The 23,804-nt window shown below is 45.6% G+C and overlaps 1 protein-coding gene across 1 annotated transcript in view; it reads right to left on the bottom strand.

Annotated features, from left to right (window-relative positions):
* ADTRP (androgen dependent TFPI regulating protein) overlaps window positions 1-12,647 on the bottom strand; it is a gene marked incomplete at both ends in the record, with an annotated part of 33,931 nt that extends 21,284 nt beyond the window's left edge. The window contains 3 exons of the mRNA XM_084260017.1: window positions 3,390-3,491; window positions 4,921-5,055; window positions 12,495-12,647. Of these exons, the coding sequence (XP_084116143.1) occupies window positions 3,390-3,491; window positions 4,921-5,055; window positions 12,495-12,647 (390 nt within the window). The remainder of the gene's footprint in view (window positions 1-3,389; window positions 3,492-4,920; window positions 5,056-12,494) is intronic.
* Window positions 12,648-23,804: the final 11,157 nt, after the last annotated feature.

Below are 23,804 nucleotides of genomic sequence, written 5' to 3' on the forward strand. Positions count from 1 at the left end.
AATGAAGGAAAATTACTTGTATGCACCCAGGGTGCTCTTTCACACTCCTGTATTTTCGTTTTAGATCCTGGTACTGCTTAGCTACTCTTCATCGGGGCAAAGTGTGAAGGAACTTGAGAGGCTCAAGTCACATGGGATCTGTTGTCATCCTTGCTTAAAGTCTGCCACATAAGTAACCTTTCTTCTGTGCCTCCATTTACCACCTCCCTTTATTACTAGTTACTTAGTTTCTGTGATCTTCTGAACGCATGCAGTTTGTACCTGTGTGTCAGCAAAGTGCCTAGGACACCGAAGTGATGGGTTTTGTCAAGGCGACAGGGTAACATGGCTAAAGAATAAATTAGGAAAAGAGACAGTTAAACTAAACTCAGCAAGAAACCAGGAAAAAAAGAAAATTGTGCTTTTTACAAAAGAATTTGCCTTTCACGGGAATCGTGCCTTGCAGACTGAGAATACAGACCTCTTTTCCAAAAAGACAATTGTACCATTACGATTTCTGTGAGGGCATCTGGCCAATATTGATGTGTATCTTTTCTTTTGTTATAGATTAAAGCATTTCTGAGTGGTCTCTTCTGACCCACCATTGCCCCTTTTTGTTTAGCTTTCAATTCTGTCAGCCCCTTCAAAATATAGTATTCCCCTATGCTGCCATTAAGTTGAATAATACATGCATGTATGATTTAATCCAAGCTGTCTCCAGCAGTTAGTCGCCTTCTGGAGAGTATCCAGATGTTGCTTGAAAAAGGATGACTGGGGAAGAAAGAAACAATTTCACTTGACAAATCGGGCAGTGTATCTTTTTCCTCAGCCATCTACCACTTTAAAAATCTTGTTCAAATAAAGTAATTGTGCTTGAGATGTAAGTAGTTTGTTTGGGTGGTTTTCCCATCCATGAAGCTCAAAGCTTTGTATAAAGATGGTAAAACACAATTATCTCAGACAAAGAGAAGTGGAAAATGAGGCGCAGACCTTGGGTTAAACTCAGTAGAAAAGCAAAGAGAGAAGCCTGGGTAGTCTGGACTATTTGGTCTTCTTCAGATATTAGCAAGACTGCATTCTGCATTAGCCATTCTTTCCTTAAAGCAGAAAATGTTCTGGCTCAGAGTGCAAAAAAATGCCTTAAATGTAGTGTGCTTCATACCACTCTGAGCTACCAGGTGGGCAAGGATGCTTTCCCACTGTAAGAGCAGTAAATGTGAGAAAAATAAATGGCTAGTTCATTTTTGCAAGGAAGGTGCTGCAGCATCACTGCAAACTCAAGGAGCTTGGTATTCCTGAAGTGTTTTTGCATGATTTTTTTTTTTAAAGTTCACTCTTCAGTTACGTAACATATGCTTTCCCTATTTACAATGTTAAAATAGGCTGAGATTTTTTAAAAAAAACCCCAACCTCCCACTTCAGATGATATGGCACTGACGTATACACTGATACACCGATGTCTTTTTCCACCGAAGCCAGCGAGATGCTGTCTCAATCTGCCATGAAATGTCTGCAATCGCAGGGCCATAAAGCATAGCGATGTGCAAGGAAATGAGCCCAAAGCGTCTGTTTGGCAATCAGAGCTTGGAGACTGTCCCTTAAAGTGTCAGCAGCTCCCTGGATCTTCCTAGAGTTCCCAGCAGATATTTTGGGTTGGGAGAAAGAAATGCCCCAGCTAAGCCTGAAGGCACCTGTTGGAAGGTGTCCCAAAACGTGTAGGGATTGTCTGTAGTGGGGATCTGTCTACTCTGGTGGCAGATGTTTTACACTCGATAATGACTGGAAGGAAAATTTCCCACCCAGGAACTGTCAAATGCAAGATGTCTGCAGTGTATTAAGAGCTTTAGAAATAAAATACTAGGTTGTGATAGAGGTTTGCTTTATGTGAAGTTTCTCTCTCGTCAAAATAATTTTGAGGAAGAATTGTTTTCCTTTTTTAACACCTGTTTTTGACATTTCTGAAGTGGAAAAGCTTTTTGTTGTTGTCAGAATGACGCTGTTATGAAATGTAGATGTAGGTAGGGTAAGAAAGAAGTTATAACGAATACATTTGAGGGATTTCTGCAAAGAGTTCTTGCACATGAAATAAAAATGTACATTCTAGCACCTCTCAGCCTTCCCATGTCATAAACAAATGTGGAAATGGAAAGGGCAAATTCTCAGCTGTGTGCTGGGATTAAAACAAGTGGCAAAGCCCACCTCCTTCCCAGCTCCATCCTGCGCCCTCCCCTTCCCTGCACCCCCACTACCGTGAAGAATTTAAACTTCACCCAGTCCCCCATACCAAATCCCAGACCTGAAACCAGTGTAATGCTGGGGACACAAGGAATCTTTCTTTTTTGGTAGATGATGGTTTCGAGAGAGTGGCCCCTGTTTGTGTCCACAGGGAGGTCTGGACTGACACGCAAGGGCCCCGGTGGAGAAGGACTGGTGGGCAGAGAGCGAGTGGTAAGGTTAAAAGTGCAGGAGGGCTGCAGTTGTGCCACTCGGGTATCAGGGGTGCGGACATGCCTCTCTGCGCTTGGGTTCCCAGCACACGGGTCTGAAAACACAGATCTAAACCAAGGGGGCCGCTCAAAACCTCCAGCGAGCGTCTCCGGCCCCGACGCCTCACGCATTTGCCTCCAGCTGCCACAGCGGGCTGCGAAGCGCCGTACTGAAGAAATGAAGTCTGGGGAGAAATGAGTCTTCTGTGCAATTATTTCATACTTTCTGGCTTCTCTGATTCAGTCTAGCACTGAACCTCTCCCTTCTCTCCCCCTTCCCATCAGCCCCACGAGGCCTCCATGACCTTACAATCCACCCACGGTTTCCATGTTACTGTCAGCCTCCTTACACTTGACTGATGAGAAATATGTGCTTCTTCAACACATCATAAAAACAGCCAGAGCAAATGAAGGAGAAATCTGGAAAGTATTTATAGAAAATCTGTAAACAATCATTGCAATTCAGCTATTCAAAGCTGTGCACACATTAGCTTATTAGCTGCTGAGCTGTCAGATGTTCTTTGGTTCTTTCACCTTTTCGAGAAATTAAGAACGGCTTTGTTATACTCCCACCCATTTTGTATTTCATAGGCTTCTGTTTGCAGAAACAATTTCTTTTTTCAGCTACAATAACCGAGAAAAGATTTCTTCTTTTCCTTCCCCCCCCCCCTCCCTATGACTACACATCATGTCATGGACTTCAGAGGTTCAACAAGCACCAGTTCCCTGACATTCCTTGTGCTCTAAAAGGCTTCCTGAGGTGACTTCAGGCACACGCATCTGTTTGCTGTGTACAGCTCAGCATCAGATACAGGTAAGGAGGAAAGAAGAAGCCGTGAAACTCTTCTGGAAAGTGACACAACGCAGTGGTGGGATGTGCACGGCCATGTCTCTCTGCCAGAGGCAGGAGTGTTTCTTACTCACCATAGCGTGATTTAACCAGAGAGGGATGACTCCATCAAGGCTTTTGGGATAAACCAGCTCTCGATTGTAGGTATACAGTATCCAAAAGGATATAGACACAAACTGGAAGCAAAATACAAAGTGAGAGAAATTTCAAAATGAAAGACAAATGTAATTGATGTGATTTGGCTACTGCTTTCATTTCTGAGAAGGCAAAATGGTGATATCGCCAGATGTATGTATCATGTATCTCACGTGTTACAACATAACAAAGGGCATTTACTCTGAGGTGCAGTGTTCTGTGTTGATACTTTGAGCGAAACATCCTTTATAATCTACAACACTGATGTTTTCTGTGAAATCCCAGATTAGCTTTAAATTTATATCTTTATTTTTTTCATTTTATTTTCCCTTTGCAGATGGGATCTTTTGATGGTACAGAAGTTCTCCCTGAGGGATTGTCTGTCAAGCCACAGCATTTGTTCTTGGTAAGATGGTTCACCTAAAACTCACCTTATCTTCATGATTCATAAGCCTAATTCCTGAACTGCAGGTGCAAGCTGCACTGCAGGCACCCATTTTTATCCCAACAGAGGAGGATTTACAGTGGGAGAACTTAACTGGAGGAGATGAACCCTGCTGTTGGTTACTGACGCCTGGAAGCTGATTCTCCTTTTTTCTTCCCCTGACTTTGTATCTGAGCAAACTTTTTGTCTGGGGCTGGAAAGCAGGGGTGTGAGATGCTGGATGAAAGAGACTACCCTATGCCTCTGTCCTGTGGGCATGGTGAGGATGCTGGGGGTGGGGGCGATATGACAGCAGCATCATGAATACTGTTGTACAAGGAAGCTAAATGAGCCAGTCTCTCTGCCTCCATCCCTGGCAGGATGTTTTTATAGAGCTAACTTTCTGAATTGCTTGTGGGCCAGATTTAAGCCATATTTCTTTGAGATTCAAAGGTGGCTACAGACCTTGCTCATGCAGAGCAGTATCTTCACATGTAACCCGTCGGTTCTTGTCCAACCCACAGCAGCAGACAAACAGCATTTCAATAAACACCATCATCTGTGAGGGAGTAGGTGGTCTGTGGTGGATCTGATATTGGCTATGACTATAGTTATTGTCCTGTGAATCTGTGTCTTACCAGCACTTATTTAAAGGTGCACTGGGGTCAGAGAAGGAGATGTGAGGTTTTGCTGCCTCTTAGGTACCCTCTCACATCCTCCTGGCCCGTGCTGCCCTTTAGAGAAATGCCTTAAGTTGATAAATCCATAGCTATTTGGACCGTGAGATTAACAGAGAGGTTACACTCCATTCACCCTTTGGGGTCAATCCATGTTTGCTCAGGGACAGCAACCCTGAAGTTTGTGCAAGAGGCTTTGCTTTCAGCTGTGACAGGCTCAGCACCTCTTCTTCTTCTGAACAGTCCAAATCCATATTCAAATGGTAAAGGGAAGCCTACAGTTCATATCTACTTTATTCACGCATGTGTTACACTACACACCTCTAATCATTTATGCAAACAACATTGTGACATAGAGAGGTTACTTACTGTGGACACCGGGAAGGCCAGGACACTGAAAAGAAGGTCTCTGCTGGAAATTATGCACTTAGCACATCGCAGTTTCTTAATTAGTCTCAACACATCAGCCAGGAAGGACACCCCATAGAAGACAGCCTGCAAAACCTAAAGTAATTACACCTAATGAGGGAAACTCATCCAGCTTTAATTAGCACGTTCCTCAATGAACTCTGTTCTTGCTCTTCAGGGAGCTGTTTTGTTCGCAAGCTGCGAGCCCGCGTGAGGGAAATAGCTGTTGGCTAAACCTTTTTTTGCTAACTTAAACTGATTAAATAAAGTTGTTCAGGAGATGATAACTTTAACAGCATCTCATTTAACAGACCAAACAGAGGTGTGCGATGTGACTCGGAAGGACGTGTTGAAAGCCAGCTCCTGTACACTGCTTACGCTAATGGCTACATTCAGTGTACCTGAGCAGGAGAGAACAGAATATGCCAGGAAACATTTCCTGTAAGGAAATTGCTAGGTAGTTTCTCCCATCACTTATTCAACACTGACTCTTCTTACCAGGGACTGGTGCTGCAGCTGATCTCGGTGTCAAGTACCTCGAAATGCTCGAACATGAGAATTAGGTGCCAAAGTTTCCAAAACCAGACCCTCTTTTGCTGAACTCCAATTCAGGAGAGGATTTTGAATGTGTAGAAGCAGAGATCCAGACTTCAATAACTAAAGCTGAGTAAGTCAAACTATTTATAACTGATTAATTTTGGAGTTGGGGAGGGTGGTGGTGGTGGTGGTGTTTGGGGTTTTCTCTTTCTTTGGGTATTTTTTGAGAAGGTGCTAGGAGGATTTTGTAAAGAATTAGTTCAGCACGCCGTGACAAAGCAGAATTCCCCAAATCGTGTATGAAATTGTCGGAATAGTGTGGTTTAAGCCAATAATGCTTCGCTGATTGCTTTCTTTTCTCTCCTAACACGACACAGCAGATCAAGCTGAAGCAGATTTGTCAGACACACAAAAGCAAACACTAGCGGAAAAATACTTCTCCCGCTACCTTCTGTTCAGCACAGAGTCTAGTTCACTTCTAATAAATTATGGGGTGCCCTCTTCTTTTTAAGGCTAGGTTGTCCCAGAGTGATGCAATATGGGAAATTCACCCCACTGCAATCACTGGAGCAGCTAGGGATGCTTAAATGGAAAAACTCAGTGTTGCAGCTCTTGGGACGAGATCCTTTTGCCATGATCTTACTCTGAATCAGATATTTATTTAGAGCAAAGTGTTTGAAGTTGTGGCCAGTTACTTCATCAGTTTCTGAGGGAACTGAGATGGGTGGTTCTTGGGAGGGGGCAGAATTAGTGCAATGCTTTTCCATCAGAAATTTCTCTATTATCAAAATATCTGAGGGAAGGAGGGGACTATGATTTCATCATGCCTATTGTCAAACAAGGGTTTCTGCAAGCTCTAGTTTGCAGAGACTGAGTCTTCCAGTGGAGCAAAATGACCATAGTTTCCATGACCCAAGTCCCTGTGGTTAGTTACCTCCAGCCATGCCCGCCCATTTTCTGGATTCCCAGCAGAAGGAAAAGCTGCATCCTTCCTTCCCTACCCTTTCCATTGTCCAGATGGCTGCAGCAGTAGATTGCAGCCAGTGTCCCCCTTCACTGCACTGACCCACAGCGGTGGAGGTATGGTGGTGCTGACATAGGCTGGGTGACTGGTCCTGGATCACTCAAGATGAGGTATCAGACCTTGTGTCCTACCCAGCTCAGCTGCAAAAGCCCCATGTTTCTCCTCAAGAGCATGGAGCGGGCAGCCACATTTTTAGATTAAAAAAAAAAACCCAGTGGAGTGGTTTCTTCAGACCACACATATGGTTTTATTCAATTCTGAGGCACCCAAATAAGCCCCTTTTAAATGTGGGTTGGTTCCCCCCCTCCCTCCTCCCCCCCCATCACAATTATCTTCTGTAACTGCAGGCACAATTTCAGTCAGTGGGGATTCAACCCTCCAAGTCACGGACCTAGTCCAGAAAAGTCTGTAATGGGGCACAGCCTACTTGAACCAAAACACATGTTCAACCCCAACATCTGCCCTAGTCCTTGGCCTCAGCAGGACACCAAAGCAAGTGCTTGAAGGGCTAAGAAAATCCTGGTAACAAACAGAAGCTCTTCTTACACCCTGTAGAGTCAGCAATAACTTTCTGTAAAAAGCAAGAAGAATGAACATGAGGGTGGTGACAGTCTGGTGACACATGGTGACTAATTGCCAATAAGGCAATTAGAGGGAGGCCTGGTTCCCAGAGGATGGGACTATTATTATCTTGTTCGTGGTCAGCCTTACATTAATCATGAGCCATGGATAGGCTTCCCCCCCCCTCCCTCCCCAATTAACTAAAACAAACATTTCTGAAAAGAAACAGTCCCAAAACAGCCACATTGCCAGTTTGGTAAACATTCTGTCATGTGTAGGGGAGGACGGCGTTATCTTCTGTAGGGAAAGTGCTTATCTGAACATGTAACCTGATCCATGTCTCTGGCTGAACATGAACAACTCCTGAAGAAGTTTGAACTCAGTCTCAAGAGCTTGTTTTCACTCTGCTCATAGCTCTACCCTTGTCTGTTGCTGTGGGTGCGAAGGGATTTTGGTCAGTTTGTGATCACCTTGTATTTTCAGTAGCAATGGAATAATAGACAAGGAGTTTCCAAGCCAGGAAACTGAACCTAGCTAGAAGCATTCCCAGCATTTCAGTAATGCTTAGGCTATCAGGATGCACTTTGAGTCAGAGCTCCAAACCTGTGCTCTTCCAGGTTTATCCCTGTAAGAAAGGTGCATCCAAACCTCGCAGCTCTTCACTAGTGGAAAAATGTTAACATTAAAAAAAAAAAAAAAAACATGAAACTATCAAATTATTCCAGATGTCCTGTGAATTTCCCAAACAGCAGCAGCGCTGGCGCTCACAAAATGCATTGCAGCCACTCGTGGCATATAAATCCACTCGCTGTAAATAAAGAGGATCCCCTAAAGTATTCCCACATGAACAGAAGGAAGACTGGAAGCATTCAGAAAGCTAACCATTAGCCCAAAGAAGAGAATATGGATATGATTATCTCTGTTGGAGAGATGCTGCTTTCTTCTCTAGACTCCACAGAGCTCCATGGTGCTAGGTTCTGTAGAAACGCTTAATTTGGCCAGATCGATTTTCCAAACTGAGAGTCCCAGTGACAAAGGCAAGCCTTAATTTTTAATCTGCTGCAGCGATCAAAGGGGTGTTTCTGTTTAACTAACCTGACATGATTTACTTTCATGTATAAGATCTCGCCATATGTGTATATTGAAGTCTGCAACTGGTACAAATAAAATTGGGCTCCAAGCTCTGCCCTTAAGGGAAGATAAATTCAGTATTCTGAGCAGGCTACGAGGCATAACCGCCAACATTTCGTGTAGGCACGCATCCATTCACATGATAACAACCTGGGAAATATGTATACTAAATACTGGGTCTATTTAGAAATAAATAAAAGAACAGCTTTCAGGAGGATTGAAAATATTTCAGTTATGAGGGACAAAAGCGCAAGGAGGAAAATGGGGCAGGAATACAATTAAAAGGGTTTTTTTTAAAGATGCAATGTGATCACTGTGCAATGATTTACTAATACATTTACAGCAGTGAGCAAATTTTTGTGAGCTCAGATATTTCAGGCAAGGAGTGATCCGGCTTGTACTGTTTTGTGCAACAGACAAATGAATACAAACCCCATTTTATCCGTCATTCCTGCTTGTTCAATAATTGGTCAATGAACTCCTTTGATACAAAGCCCACTTAACTTTTTTTTTTCTCCTCTTTTCCCCTACAAAAATATTTCCTTTCTGAATCCTGATTACTATGACCATTAGCTAGATAAATGAATCTGAAGGAGCGTCAGAGCTGTAGCTCTCCGGGGAGCGTCACATGACTGGCAGGGAATTGAATGAAGTGCTGAAAGTGGGTCATATCTAGAAGAAATTCTTCCAGTATCCCTCCAGCAGAGCTAGGAGTCAAGCTGCATTCCCATCCCCTGGAAAATGTCACGTTTCCCAGTATTTCCATTTCAGATCAGAGTGAGACGACCACGGCAGCTTTCTGCAGAAGAATATTTTTAAATGCAATTCCGAAGAACTAAGAGGAATTTTTTTGGGGGAGTGGGGGGAACTTCCAAGCAATTCAGATGGCCATTGCCAGAAGGCAGGCAACCGCGGTCTGGCAGGAGACAGGCAGAAAAGCTGGACAAGCACTCCTGTGTGCCTGGCTCTGGGGGAAGGCCTCCAAGACATGGCCCAGCCCTGCCCGGTGTGGCACAGCAGCTCTGATGAACCAGCACAGCCCACTGGGAACCTTTTACCTGGTCTTCTTCCCAGGACTGCATCTCCCAACACATGAGGAATTTCCTGGGACTGCTTCCAAAAGCACAGCAACGTAACAAATCCGGTGTGCAACTGATGGACATTCCTCTGGTTGACAGTCACCTCTTGTTCCTTGATGTCCCTCAGCAGCAAAAGGGGGTGGTTTAATGCCAAATCAAGGGACAACTGTTCTAGGTCCTGTGGAGCCCCTCAGGGAGCTCCATGCCCCCTGGGGCCACGCTGTCTTCCTACCTCATAGAGCGTCTCAGAAAATTTTTGCCATACAGAGGTACTCACAAACGCCATCCAGATCAAGGGAGAAGGGAGGGTAAGAGCATTTTTCTCCCCGAGGCCCCCTTCCCTTTTTGGTCAATCCTTTCTTGAAAAAAAACCAACACTCCACATCTGCAGAGGAAGGACTATTGGCCACGAAGGAGTAACTCTGCACACCCTGCCCCACTGCCACATTTTCTGTGGGAGAGATCGGCAACATCGTCAGCCCAAACCGTCTCCCCGTTGCCTGACAGCTCTGTTTCAGCATCAGAATCGGATCAATAAGCAGTTAAAAGATGGGAGACAAAAGACTGGAGAAGCAGAGCAAGGGCCCCCTGCTCACAGAGATTTAATGAGACCTGAGCTGTTCAGCAGATCCGTAAATGAGCTGGGGAAGGGAGTGAACACCGAGGTGGTGAAGCTTTGTAAATCTAGGGTTTTTTTCTTTCTTTCTTTCGATTTTTTTTCCTGTCAAAGCAAAGCCTGACTGCAAAATTGCCAAAGAATCTCAGCATACCAATTGTCTGAGAGATCAAATAGCAGGCAAAAATCAGTGTTGGTAAATGTGATGCAATGCATTTCAGAAAAGAAAGCAACTTCCATTATGTATTTTTCAACAGCGGGTTCTAAATTAACTACGGCCACCCAGGAAAGAAATGTTGGACTCACTGTGGATAACTCTCTCAGTCTGCTGGCTCCTTGCTCGCCAGTAATCAAAAAGGACAAACAGAGAGTTAAAAATCATTAAGAAATAAACAACTGACAAGGAAACACCTTTAGGCCCCTGTATAAATCCATACTGCGCTGATAGCTCGACCATGGCAGCCCGCCCTACTTACCCCTTCCTGAAGCTAGAAGAACTACTGCAAAGGGCGACAAGGAATTTTTAATGAAAGAAGCAGCCCTTTGTGAAGAGAGATGAAAAAGGCTCAGACTTCCAGCTTGCAGAGAAGAATAACTGAGGGGAAAAAAATCTGGTAGAGGTCTCTAACGAGTGGCAAAGTAAAAGCGAACAGGGATGGACAATTAAATTGTAAGACAGAAGTAAAAGGGCATCCAGGTTCTCAGGAACAGTTGGTTTACACCAACAAAATGAACTGCTCTTTCACCCAAGGCATGCTTGCGCTGGGACTCAAGTACCACAGGACAGGGAGGTAGCAGAAGTGTAAATGGGTACAGTTTTCATTTAAACAGATGAAGGCAAGACTTTGAATGGGCATCAGCTATTACCTTGGCCTGGATTAATTTTCTGGCTGGGTAAATAGGTATGCCATTGTAAAGGTAGAGCTGTGGAAAGTTCATTTTACACTTACACATGTTTTTGTCCTGTGCAGCCGTTCTCTGATCAGCCACTGCTGGTCACTAAGGGAAGCTGGATGCTAATGTCAATGAGCATCTCAAAATATTGGGAGATGGGTTACTTGCTTTCCCCTTTTGATCTCGTGTTTTAGAGCTGTGTCATATAGTGGGTGATAGGTCTTGTTACAACAGTGCTGGGGTAAGGAGATGCTGTTTTGCCTGAGGATATCGTTGGTAGTTTAATGGGGCCAGCTTTACCCAAAAACTAAAGGAGAGGAGCTGGGCACACAGGGAGCAGCTTGTCTTGGGCTTTTCTAGTGGTGTTTTAGTCTACCAACATACGTCCCAGCAGGATAAACTGAATATCCTGCATGCTGTTGAGCTCTGGCCATTTGATTGCTGGCATTCAGAAAACCAAGATTTTTAAAATGTCACAAAAAGCCCAGGTGTACTGATGCAAAGATAACATAGCAACAAACCATACATATGCCACCCTAAACACAGCGAGGTACATGCCCGAATCCTTCCACAGCCGACTTGGTGCTGTGGTTCCCCGAAGCCTGGGCTGTCGCAGCCACCTCACGTGCTGTTCACTGACCCTTGGTTGCAAATGTTTCACAAAAACCACAGGAGGTTGGAATGCACCCAAATTTCCCAAATCCCGAGGGTCTCCAAAAGCCCCACTTTGTGCTGGGGAGCCTTTAGGCTTCCAGTGAACTATACTGCAGGGTGTCCCTTCCAAAGAGTAGAAGATAAACATAGCTCAGGCCAGACCTCCCCCTGGTATTTCACTCTGATGGTCATACAGAATGAACGGAAGGCTACTGCAGTTATCCTTCAGATTCACGAGCATCCCTGAAATACGTCCCTCATAGGAACCCTCTCCACACACCCAGCCTTTCCACCCCACTACCACCACGACCACAAGCCACTGATGAAACACTTGGACTACGAACAAGCCTTCTCCCCCAGGGTACTTCAGGTGCTTTCATTTTGTCTTCTACCTCGTGAAACGCCAGCGTATCGGGAGAACCAGGACACGCCATGGTCTACGTTTTTTCTGTGTCCTTTTAGGAAGTGCAGCAAGCGTTTGACAGTGCTGTTAAAACACACGTAATAATGTCACGAGCATCTCGCTCTGCGGGCCAGAATTTCTTTCCCTCCTTCTCTAAACCGATTGCCAAACTAAGCGTGTGCTCCACGAGGCTAAATTAGCACCCTGTTCTGTAAATTGCCAGGGCATAAAAGCCTATCAAAAAAATTGAAGTCAAGCTCCAAGCAGCATTATAATGTGTACTGAATTAAGGATTAAATAAAACACATCAAACTTGAACGCACCCTGACTGGACGTACCCCACCTCTCTGTCCCTCTCCTCGCTGATGGCTTGTCTCTTTTTTTCAGAGGGGCAGCTAGCTTCAGTGTACTTTCTGAAAGCCAAGCACCTTGCCAGCTCCTACTCTTTTCTGCCTAAAACCCACGAAAGCATTCCACAGCACAAGCGTGGATCCCGGCGTAGTTTCCGCTGGGGTATAAACCGTTACAGCAAGCAGTTTAACAGCGGCAAATATACCAGCTGCATATGTCTTGAGGCACAGATGGCAGACAAACAAATAGACATATTGGTATCACTGTACAACACGATTTGCTTACCAGATTGAGGACTGTCAAATATTTCCACTGCCCACCGTAAAGGAACACTTCAGATGGCCGCTCTTCTGTTCTTACGTGCGTGATTGAATAGGCGACGAAAAAATACCAGACAAAAGCAAGGCAATGGTACGTCGTGAGAGTAGAGACTTCCATGCTTTAGCTAAGAGCAAGCAATCATCAGCCCAAAAGCAGCTTTTCTCTTAAGGTCCCCAGTCGCTGTGCATGGGTAGTGGCAGGGCAGGGGGATTTACTTGGGATCAGGCTCAGGACACGTTGCCACTTTGCTCCCGTCGGAAGGAATATTCACAAGGCTGTGAACTTTGCTTCTGTTTGTTTCCCTTTTCACTGTACAGCTAGGCTGGGGAGGGGAACGGGAACGACAAGAATAGGCTTATTCCCCGGATTTAAATGCCTTGCTCAAGATTAGTGCAGATTAGTTCCAGAGTTACATAAGTTTTTGGGTTTTATTTTTTGCAAAAGTGTGTGTGTGTGTGGGGAGCTTTGCTGTTGAGTTTGTGTAACGGGCTGTCACGCTTTGGGTAGCGAGTGAAAACGAGCAGCGTTCCCCTCACTTGCAGCTACGGGTGCAGCCATGTCTCCTGCTCGGCTTGGGAAGCCTCTGAGACTGTTTCTGCCTTGTGCCAAAGGAAGAAGTGGGAAACCTAACGGGCTGTGAAACAAAAAAAAAACCAGCTGATTTGTTGATAGGCTATGGAGGTGGCAAAGAAGCTGAGAGGATTTGTAGGCAAAGGTCCTTGGGCTTGAAAATCACTGCGAGTACTAACTTTTTTTTATTTTTTTTATGTGGGAAAAGGCTCTGCTGCCTTTGCACTGCTCCATGCAGCTGGGATCCCCCTTCACAACCCTGCACGGCGGGTCGGCCAAAGCCCAAGTGGCTCTGAAGCTCTGGCAGGGATGGAAGCACACGGCAAAGGCCTTTTCTCTGCACAAAACCTAAGCACTGAGCCGGGCATCTCCCCTACCTGCTGCTGGCTGCTGTTCACCTTCAGACAACTCTTCTCTGCTGCGAGATCATCACGCCAGTGGGGCTGGGGTGCAGGCAAGAAGAACCAATACTCATGCAGTGATCCTATAATGAAGGGATCCAAAAAGTTCCCATGGAAATGTTCGTTTTCCCCACTCCTCCTGCCTCGCCAAGCAGCCACTGGGAAGCACTGTCATGGTTTTGTGTGGCGGAGTCCTGGTGGAGAAGGGGGTCTGCAGAGATGGCTGCTGCAAGAAGCAGCCAGAAGCTCTCTGCAGGCCCCAGAGAGTAAACAGGGCATTTCCTATTTGGGCTGGAATCTGTGTTACAGCCGTGCTGCCAGTGGTGCCACCAGAGTGTTTTACAGGGGCCGTGGCAGGAGTGGGTATCGTGCTCCATCCCCAGCCCGGACCTTCCCCACGCAGGACAGAGAGAGGGGACACCCTTCTCACCCCTGTGGGGCCCATCCCTGTGAGCTTCAGCCAAGCAGACAGCATCAAGAGATAGCTTTGTCTCTTTTTTTCTTTTTTTTTGCCCTTCTAGCTGGCGTACAGGCAGCATTGAGCAATCTGCTCTGTTTTGGTTTGTTTGGGGTTTTTCTCTTGCATTTTTTTTCCCCCCTGATACCAGACGTAAGGCTCCATGTATGATGATTTCCTATGAACTTAGAGAGCAATGTGCCTGCCTGTTGGGAAACAGCCCTTACGCTGAGGCACTTCAGTGTCCTCCTGTGTTTCACTGACTTCTCCCCTAATTTAGATTACCCGCATCTTCATTCTCCAGGCATTCCAGCCATCAAAGTCCTAATGAAATATTTCTGCCTTGCTTAGGAAAAATAAAGATGTAGCTCCTTTTGTGGTTGTTCGATGTTGGAGGAGAAGAATCCTTGCCAGGAAAAAAAACCCCAACAAAACCCAAAGCAAACAGAGAGATAAAGAAAAAAAATAAAGAAAAAAGAAGATGGGAATATGTTTTATGGACTCTAACAATGTCTACCGGTCTTTTCCTAGGAAATTCAGCAGAAAAGAGTTTTCAATTGCCTTTCCAGACTTTCTGAGGAGGGGCAGTGCTGTCAGGAACTGCCTCCTCTGCTCCTCCTTGTTAAGACTCATCCCTGTGACAAAAGGCAGGAACAGAATAGGACTGTGGCATGGAAGGGCCCTTTTTATTAGCGATTTGCATATCAAAGGCACCAAGCAGTTAGCACTTAACAAGTTATCTTCACACCATTCTTTCTGAGGTCTTGCTGTAGTGCAACTTTAAAAATGGGAAGGCATGTGCTTCTGCTCGGTAGGTGCCTGGATTCATGCAAATTAATGCAAATATATGCAAAATGGAAAGGTATGTTTTTTTCTTTTCTGGAGGATCTTGGCCAGTATGGCTGGGAAGGTGTCAAGTACGGTGACAGTTTTCTGATGTGGACACCTGTCCCACAGACCGAGACCATCTGCTTTGTTTTCCCATACGTGAGAAGCTAGATACATACCCTTCAGCCTAGCTAAGGGCTGAAGTTAGGATGTAGAAAAATGGCAAAGAAAGGATAAGCACCATCCATAAGGAACTGAAGTTTGATGCCCCACAGTTCATAGAGTCTTTCTTATTTCTCTGCAGCAAGCAAATACACTGACAAGGTCTGTGCCATCTCTCCGTGAGTATCAACATCTACTCAAGGTACAGTGGAAGAAGAAATTCAGCCCCCAAGTTTTTGCAGGGCGTGGAGAGGAGGAAGAGAGGAGTGCATCTGAGCACAGGCAGATGCGCTGCTGCAAATCTGGCAGAACAGTTTAGGGAAATACCATTTTCCATCTGCTTGAGTACCACACCTCAGCTCACATCTGCTGTGTTCCCAGTCTGCTGCAGGGGTGCATGAGATTTGAGCAGCGACAGCTGACTGAAGCAAGGTGGGAGCTCCCACTTAGTCCACTGACATGGTTCAGCTGAAGAACAGTAACAAGTAACTGCAGTTGGAAATCAGCTCGTCACACAAAATGTCCTCTGCTTACGTCCTCTTAAGGGGAGCAAGTTAGGCCAGCTTGCCTGATTTTGCACTGAAATGGGCTTGGTTTACTGGTGTTATCAGTATGGTTTGGGTACAGAGATGACAGCAAAACAGCATGAGCTGGTGCTATCCTAAACTGGCATGTATGTTTGTAATGTCATTGGGTGTCTCTACTCCATCATTCCCATACAGCTCTTGGCTATCATCTCAGCCTGTCTCTAACAGGGCAGCTGGTAAAAACAAATATTTGTACTTCCTCACAGGCTGGCAGTTTGGTCAGAGACTAGTTAGGCACCTTTTCTCATATTCTTCAATACCTCTGCACTGCTGAGGTTTGCTCTCTGTTAAGGCAGCATCCAACCGCTGGCAGAGCAAGGCAGGAAATCGCTGGCAGGTGGCAGCAGTTAGGGCCAGGTGGGAGGAAAGGATCCAAAGCCAAGCTAAGCCCTTGGAAAGGATTGGGGGGAGGAGGGTTAAAAGGTGAAGCTGGGCCTTTACTAGGAAGAAAGAATAAAATAATAAAGTCACAGAATAAGTGGCTGATATGCAAGTGGGACTTGCCTCAGTCAGAGGGATTTTACAGGGCAAAGGAAGCATGAAGTGCTGGGTAAGTACAGTCTTATTCTCTCTTTCTGGTACTTGTTTCTAAGGTTAGTGCTGTTCTATTAACTCACGTGTGGGTTTAATGATTTATTTATCTTTAATTTGCTTCTCTTGTAAGCTGGCTCATGTTAAGGGTGGTATTCCTTGAAAGTGGGACCTGGGGCTGATCTCATACAACCTTCTCCACACGTTGCATGTCCAGAGTTAATGGACCTCATCTTTGCTATGTCCTGCTTTAGTTGCAGGTAGCGCAGGGCTCTGTGCAGAAGAAATGTTTCCTGATAAGCATTAGTGAGGAAAGCTTTTTAGCATATAGTGCAAGGCTGCCTGAGCTATATGACCCTGGGGATGTCTGTAATAATGATTCATTCTGTGGTGGTCCTGATGTATGAAATGAAACATAATTGACAAAATTGCAAGCCCGGCATTGTCTGCTCCAGGCGTCCTCAAATCCTGCAGCAAACTCCCCATAATCACGTGGTTTAGTGTAATTCACAAAATTTAATTCTCTCTGGTTTTATTTGTCTTGGGGTTTAGTAGCTTTTTTTTTTCCACCCCCTCACCCCCCCCCCCCCCCCCATGGGTCTGCGTTTTCCAGCTCTTCTTCATAGCTGTGTGAGTGACAAGCGTAAAAATCTTTAAACTGCTAATAAAAGCTGTGGGCCTTGCAGCAGTGCTAGCAACAACTAATGAAAATTGATAAAAATGTCGTGAAATATTTCACTAAAAATCTGAGACCAGCCAGAGTGGCAGCTATCTATCTGCTGTGTATAGCAAGCAGGAATGTTAGAGGGTTCAAAGACAGTTTATGCATCCTCCTGCATGGGTCTCCCCTCTTTATCTTGGGTGACTTTCTTCTTTTCTAAATATATATATTTTAAGGAGAGGACAGGAAGTGGTTTGTCTCATCTTGCTTGTTCTGAATTGTTTTTTAAAAAGTTTTTCCAAAATGGCAAGACTGGGAGGGCTTTTCCAGTCCTACAGCGATGGCCGGTGTGTGAGCAGACACTGGATTCAGGAGTTGGAAATTTCAGAGTTTCTCCCTCCCATTGAGTTTCATTGGCATTTAAACTTTGTTTATTCAGACTGCTAAATGAAATGTCACTTTGATCCAGAAACAAAACTTCCTGTGTAACAACGATTTGACGTCCCTGATTCTTCTAAACGAATGAAAATTATGATGTTAATCAAAACAGAAACTTTACAGCTAACAACTTTGCCTCTAAAAGTAGGTAGGTCAAAAATGAGAAACACTTGACTGGAAAAATGTTTGCCTATCTCATTACCTCCAGTTCATAGTGGAACTCAAAAATTGTGAACCCCAATAGTGTTTCCTTTCTTGGCAAAGCGAATACTGCTTAGAAATAAAAGGCACAGTTTTCATTGACTCTCAACAGCTTCCAAATGCTTATATGCTTTTCAAAAAAGTTCTGTAACATTTGTACCCAATTTTACCTTTTCCCTTTTCTGTCTGCACTGCACAATTAATCTTTGACCGTTTACAAGGATGTGTGCAACCAACCTGAGTTTTGGAGCGAAGCAAACATGCCACAGTGCACTGGGGAAGAGATGGCAAGGTGTTGCTTAGATCTTGGATACACAAAGTATGACTGCTGCTCATTAAACTCCTTGCTGCTAGATAATTGTGGTGTGCAAGCTAAGAAATGGGTTTGTGTTTCAGTGGGGGTTTTTTCTTTGCCCTTTCTAGAGGGATCCGAGAATGTACTGACTGGTCTTGCAAGAACTGTATTTGATAATGTACTGCATATCAAAATGCATGATTCCTGTGGGGTTTCTTCATCTACCTCTGAAACTCAGCAGCTTCTAGGCCAGGACATAATAACCCTCTGACAGAAGGGTTTCATAAGGATTTATGAGTGGATATAGAGAGCACCTTGTTGGACTGGTGGAATAAGAATTGCAAGTATCAGAGTGGGAAAGTCCGGGAAGTCACTCTTCTTTTACGACTGCAAGATGACAACATCTGTGCCTCTGTTCTCACTTGCAATTCAGAAGATTAGCAGATCTAGTGTATGTTGCTCTTGACTTCTGTGGTCTGTTCCATGTTCCAGGGAATCATCCAATGCTGGCCCCACCAATCTGTGCTTTCTGAAGTGGTGCAGTTTACATGCAATTCTACTTTAAAGATCAGATACCATTACAAAAGGGTACTAGAGAATAAAAGGAAGGCCTGTCTAGAGCCCCTACTACTGCAGTATCTAAATCTGTTGTCACAACCTCTGGTACTTAGGTTGCAGCAAATGCTGGGCAGAGGAAGGAACTGCTTATGTGTGAAGTGCAGCCCAAAGCAGTGGAATGGTGCATCCAGGGTCACATTGAAAACCTCTGTTGAAACACAAATTAATGATTGTTCTCCTGAAGTCCTGATAACATCTAAACCTTGTTGGAGGAAAGGATGTAATGCTGCAAGAGATGTTGAGTAGGTGCTGGTTCCCTCCCTGCCACTGGTATCATCTTGACAGATGACTCAACAGGTCATAAAACATGCCACATCTCAAAGAGCCTCTCCCACCCTACTAGATGCTGGGGACCTTGCAGGTTGGCCAGCGTGGCTATTACAAGGATCTCCTCTCTGTGGGGATACTAACATCCTTTGTCCATCAAACCCATGTCCCATTCCTGCTTGTTACCAGATACTGAAGAATAAATGTTTCAGTCTGGCAAGACCTCCAAGTACAGTGGTAAGGCATCTATTGTCCAAAACTCTGTGCTAAAGCGGTACCTGCTTCTGACACACAGCACCCATCTGCAATCTGTGCTCCAGCAGTGCTAGAGGTGATGGAGGGGGCACTAAGAGCCCACTTTATCTGCTCCTCAGCCCTGCCCTGTTTGCAGACTGACCTCAGCATGCAGCTTCAGCTCACCCCTGCAAGGGAGAGATGCTAAGAAGAGCCCTGTGATTCCTGCAGCAGCTGTGGTTTACTTGTGCATCTGCAGGCAGGGCCTCTTTGCTTGTTGTAGCGGGCCACAGTCTCATGGCCTGGGTTGACTCGGTGGTAGCATCTCAGAGAGCATTTTGCTGTAACTGTTTAAAAGGCCAGCTAGAACAAAAAGGTACCCTTCAAAAGTTGAAATAGGTAGAGATAAACTTGGGTGAAGAGGAAAAATCCAACAATGCTCCAAAACACAACCCCAACGCTTCTGTTTATTTTTGACAAAATCCTTGACAAAATCCACCTTAACTTTTTTCTGCCACTGTCAGTCCCATTAAGTGAAGCACGTTGGCACGTTTCCTTTCCTCACAGCTATGCTCAGTGCTGAGGAGGAGCACCTCTAGCTTTTGCAGCACTTCATCTGGCTGTTGGTCAGATAATCAGATGTATTTGTGAGGAATTTGAGTTTGGAGTAAGGCCATTTGCTACAAATCTCTTGGGCTGACCCCTTCCTTCTCACTGCTCTCTGAAAACACGTTGTGTTTAGTTAAGGCTAAATGTGTTTGAAGGATCTGAACTTTCTCAGTCCCGTGCTTTAGCCTCTTAGTGAAAACATAGGTTGTTCCTGTATGTTTCTGGGGTCAGCTGGTGGAGGGAGGCGGTGAGGCTCCCATCTCAAGGGCCTGAACTTCTCCTACATTCTTGCTTCCTCAAAGTGGGGGTGAAAAGAAACCTGCCCTTGCCAAATTCCAGATGCTGGTTATCAGCTAATTCTGCTGTTAGCTGTTTGGGCAGGCAGACAGCTGCCTGTGGCTGGCAGCGAGCTCGCATTCACCTGCGGCGCGCAGGGCAGAGCTGCCTGCTTGCTGTCAGCAGAAGCTTTCTGCTGTGGGAGCTGCGGCACTCCGCAGCGACCTGCGCTGCTGCTTTCTGCTTGGACGTTTCAGGACATATCGTTGTCCTGGCTTTGAAGGACAGCTGAGCTTCTAGACAAACGGTGTTGGGGGGCTACTGGTTAGGTGGGAGCTGGTGAAAAGACGAAGAGCAATTCAGACGAAGAGTTCAGAGAAGCCCATTTCTTCCTGAATCGTCCCCTGCAGTAATGGTGCTGCCCATGGTAACACCTGCTGATGCTGAGCGGTGCTGTGACAGGTGGCTCCAAGGGGGACTCTGCCTTGTGACAGCTCCTGTTGCTGCTGGTGATCAAGGCAGGAAGACATCCAGGGCAGGGGGGGAGGGGGAAACAATGGAAAAATAATCAAAAGGACCCCAGAGCTTGGTGAGGCTTTACATGGGTACAATGAGCACCAGCCTCGTGTAAGCTGGAGTTTTGCTGGGATGCTGAGGCTGATGCTTTTCTTCCTGCCAGGTCTGGGTTTCTCTGCCTTCCAGCAGTGATTTAGGTTTTGAATTATAGGGTGTCTGAGGGGACCTCCTGAAATCAAGTCCAACCCCCCTGCCAAAGTAGGTTCCCTAGGACAGGTTGCACAGATAGGCGTCCAGCCGGGTCTTGAATATTCATCTCCAAAGAAGGAGATTCCACAACCCTCCTGGGTGGCCTGTTCCAGTGCTCCATCACCCTAAAAAAGGTCAGTGCCACTATGGCATGCAGAGGAGTGCTGGTGCCACCTAATGAGGTGCCAACGCCACCTCTCTCTGGGCACCCTGGGCTGCCAAGAGGAAATATCGGCCTCTGCGTCATTAGTGACAGCTTCATGTTGTTGAACTAGTCTTTGATCCCTTCCTCCTCTGCAAAACTGCGCAGTGGGTGGTAAATTAATCCCTGGAGTTCAGCCCAGCACGTATGCAGAAAGCACAGGGGAAGAAGTAGATGATCCTGTGCTGATACCAGGAGCCTAGAGCTTGCCTGCGCTCCTTAGGCTTTGGCTTGGTGTTATTCCATTGACCTCGGTGGCAGAAGTTCTCATTGGCATCGATGTGCACAAGCACAGTCCATGTTTCTCTCCTCCTGCCCGCAGATGGGTTCATTCAATAAGCATGAATCCAGATGCCACTGCTCTTTTAATTAACTGTGCAGTCACTGCAGAATAAAATGGCCTGGTTCAGCCCACCATAGCTGCAAGGAAAGGTGATGATGTCAGCTAAGTGGGCTTAGGGTTATGAAACCAGACAGTGTTTTTATGCAAGTTTCATGATGCAACGAGGAGCAAAACAGAGGAGAATCCAGGCTGGCTGTAGTAATGGATGAAGACTGAGAAATAACCAAATAGCAGATGCAGTTAGTAAAAGGAAGGGACCTGGAGTTCATACCAGAATGGGACGGACAGAGACTGCCTCATTTAAAGGATGCTTGTTCCCAGTTTCACTTCTTTTACTTCCTTACATTTTTCTCTCTGTGTCTTGCTGTCTTCTCCTTTGGGATGTAAATTGCCAAGCTCAAAAGCTAACATTATTTTGGTATGCTTAAAGGGGCAAGAAGTTTTGCTTTTATGGGACTGGGAAATGGAAAAATACACTCTTACCATATAAAAGGCTGCAAGTTTTGTGATCTGCTAGCTAGATTGGTGTTGGAGCTGAAGCATGCTTGATGCTGTGCTAGGAAAAAAGACTGTGCTGAGAATCCCAGTGATTGGCTCGAACTGCTGTCTGCTGAAAATGCCTAGTTCAATCCCCCGAGCTGTAGCTAGGATGCAGCACGTGACTGCAGCACATGCAGAGGATGCTTTGAAATGCCTTCCTTTCTTTCTCTCTTTTTTTTTTTCTTCTTTTAAAAAAACACCAAAAACTGAGCTGCAAAGCACAGAGTTCAGGAAGGCCAAGTATCACGAGTGAATATTGCTGACTGTACAGCACGGTGAAGGGCTGCTCTGAATGATGTTGGGCCTCTGTAGTTCTTTGCAGCTATTTGATAACAAGCTTGAGCAGAGCATCTCTGCTCTCCACGACAGTTCTTCTAGTTAAGAAAATGCATACTCCTCTCAAAGAGCAATCTATATGCCCTGGCAGCTATTTTCAAGTAAAGCTGTATTTCGCTTCTTAAAGCATACAAGTTTAGGCAGCATACGTTCAAGCCAGAATAGCTACTCTAAAGACGGCGCCATGGGGTAATGACTTCCAGACTGTCCAAAGCTGCATTCCTTCAAGCTTCTCCATCAGTGGAGCAGTAAAGACTCTGAGAGCCACCTGGGCTGCATCTGTACTGTGTGGGAGGTACGCACTGCGGTGCACCCCACGACCCTGCTCCCCTGGCTGGGCCAGATGGGGCTTGCTGTTGAACTTCCCTCCTGCCGCACGCCTGAGTCTCCTTCCAGTGGAGCCAGGAAATGTGGCGTGACGGTGTTTGTGTGCGGACATGCAGAACGGGCAGGAAGGACTGTGGAAGAGGCTAGGGTTGGATCATGCAGGTGGTGGAGCAAATGTCAATTAGGAGAGGTCCTGTGAAGGACCGGAAGGGCCCCTGCCCAGGACAGCGTGCAGCTTTAGGACCTGAAGCTGGCAGAGGGATTTGCTAGTGCAGCTCTGCTGGAAGCCTGTTGTGGAGGAGACCTCCTTGAGCAGAGTGAAATATCAAGCAGATCCAACTTGCACCTTCATGAGACAGGAGCTTGTTTCCGAACAACAGAGAAGTCAGGGCATGCAAGGGCTTCGCTATAGATTACTGAAAACATTACCTGTGGGGAGTAATCATTTAATTAAAAAAAAAAAAAGAGAAAATAAAAGCTACGCTGCATGGCATTGCAGTCTTCTCTCACAAAACTATTTTTTGTGGCTCTACACACACCCACCCACCCACACCCCCCCACCCACCCACCCAGAATTCATAACTGTGCTGGACTTGCAGAAGTCATTCCAATACTGACTCCAGCTTAGGGGGGAGAGAAGATAACAACAGATTTTATCAGCAAGCCCAGTACAGTGGGGAGAAGCAGTCAAGCTCTGAAAACAAAAGCCCATCCTGAGGTCTGCAACAGAAGCCTTGCACATCAATGCACAAGGACTTTGAATACACACAGTCAACAGCAAATGGGATATCTTGTTTACTCTTTGGTCTTTTGTTCTAGATATATAGTGAAAATATGAAATAATGCCAGAAACACCATGTGGAAAACATGTAAGAGAATATAGATTTAAGTGAGCTCTTTGAACTGGCTCAGTAGTGTGGTGGTCTGGGCATCTTTAAATGGTGGGTTTGAGGATTGCTGTTGCAAGTCTGAAGCTAGACACATAATTCTGCGGGACACGTACGGACTCTTAAAAATTTATTTGAAGTGTGTTTCTGCACTGGAGGGAAAAAAGCCCTCCGTTCTGCGTAATTGGTCTCACTGAGTGCACCTTCTCTTTCAATGAGCCTCACTGTTTAGCTTTGTGTTTAGGCCATGGAGAGGACCTTGGCAGGCAAAAAAGATGAAGTCAAGGAATGACAAATACCCTGAAAACTACAGGAAGAAAGTAGGAGGGCAAGGAAGAAAGCAGCGTGAAAGAACGGAGAGAGGAAATAACAAACAGTGTCCAGGAAGCTGCAGTATATTTTTTTCAAACCATTTTCCATTGACCAGTGCAAGTAGGTGGCTATGTCAGGAGCAGCAGTTCAGGGGGGCCTTGTTACCTTTTGGGTATCGTTGCCTTTAAGAAGGATGTGCTGCTAGGGCTGTTGCTCTAGAATCGAAAAATGACGTGGTGAAGCAACGAGGGGGATTTTTTCCTTCTGTATTCCCTGTATTTTTATGCCTGTGTGTGTGTGTGTGTGTGTGTGTGTGTGTGTGTGCATACGCATCTGTCTAGGCGTAAAACGCCTGTGACAGGAGGCTGAATGGCCTAACGTGGGCTGCTTCATTTCTACCAGAACAATGCTAGGACGGGTTGGACTT

The sequence above is a fragment of the Gallinula chloropus genome (genome assembly GCF_964237585.1).
Source record: "Gallinula chloropus genome assembly, chromosome: 2".
NCBI classification, from domain to species: Eukaryota; Metazoa; Chordata; class Aves; order Gruiformes; family Rallidae; genus Gallinula; species Gallinula chloropus.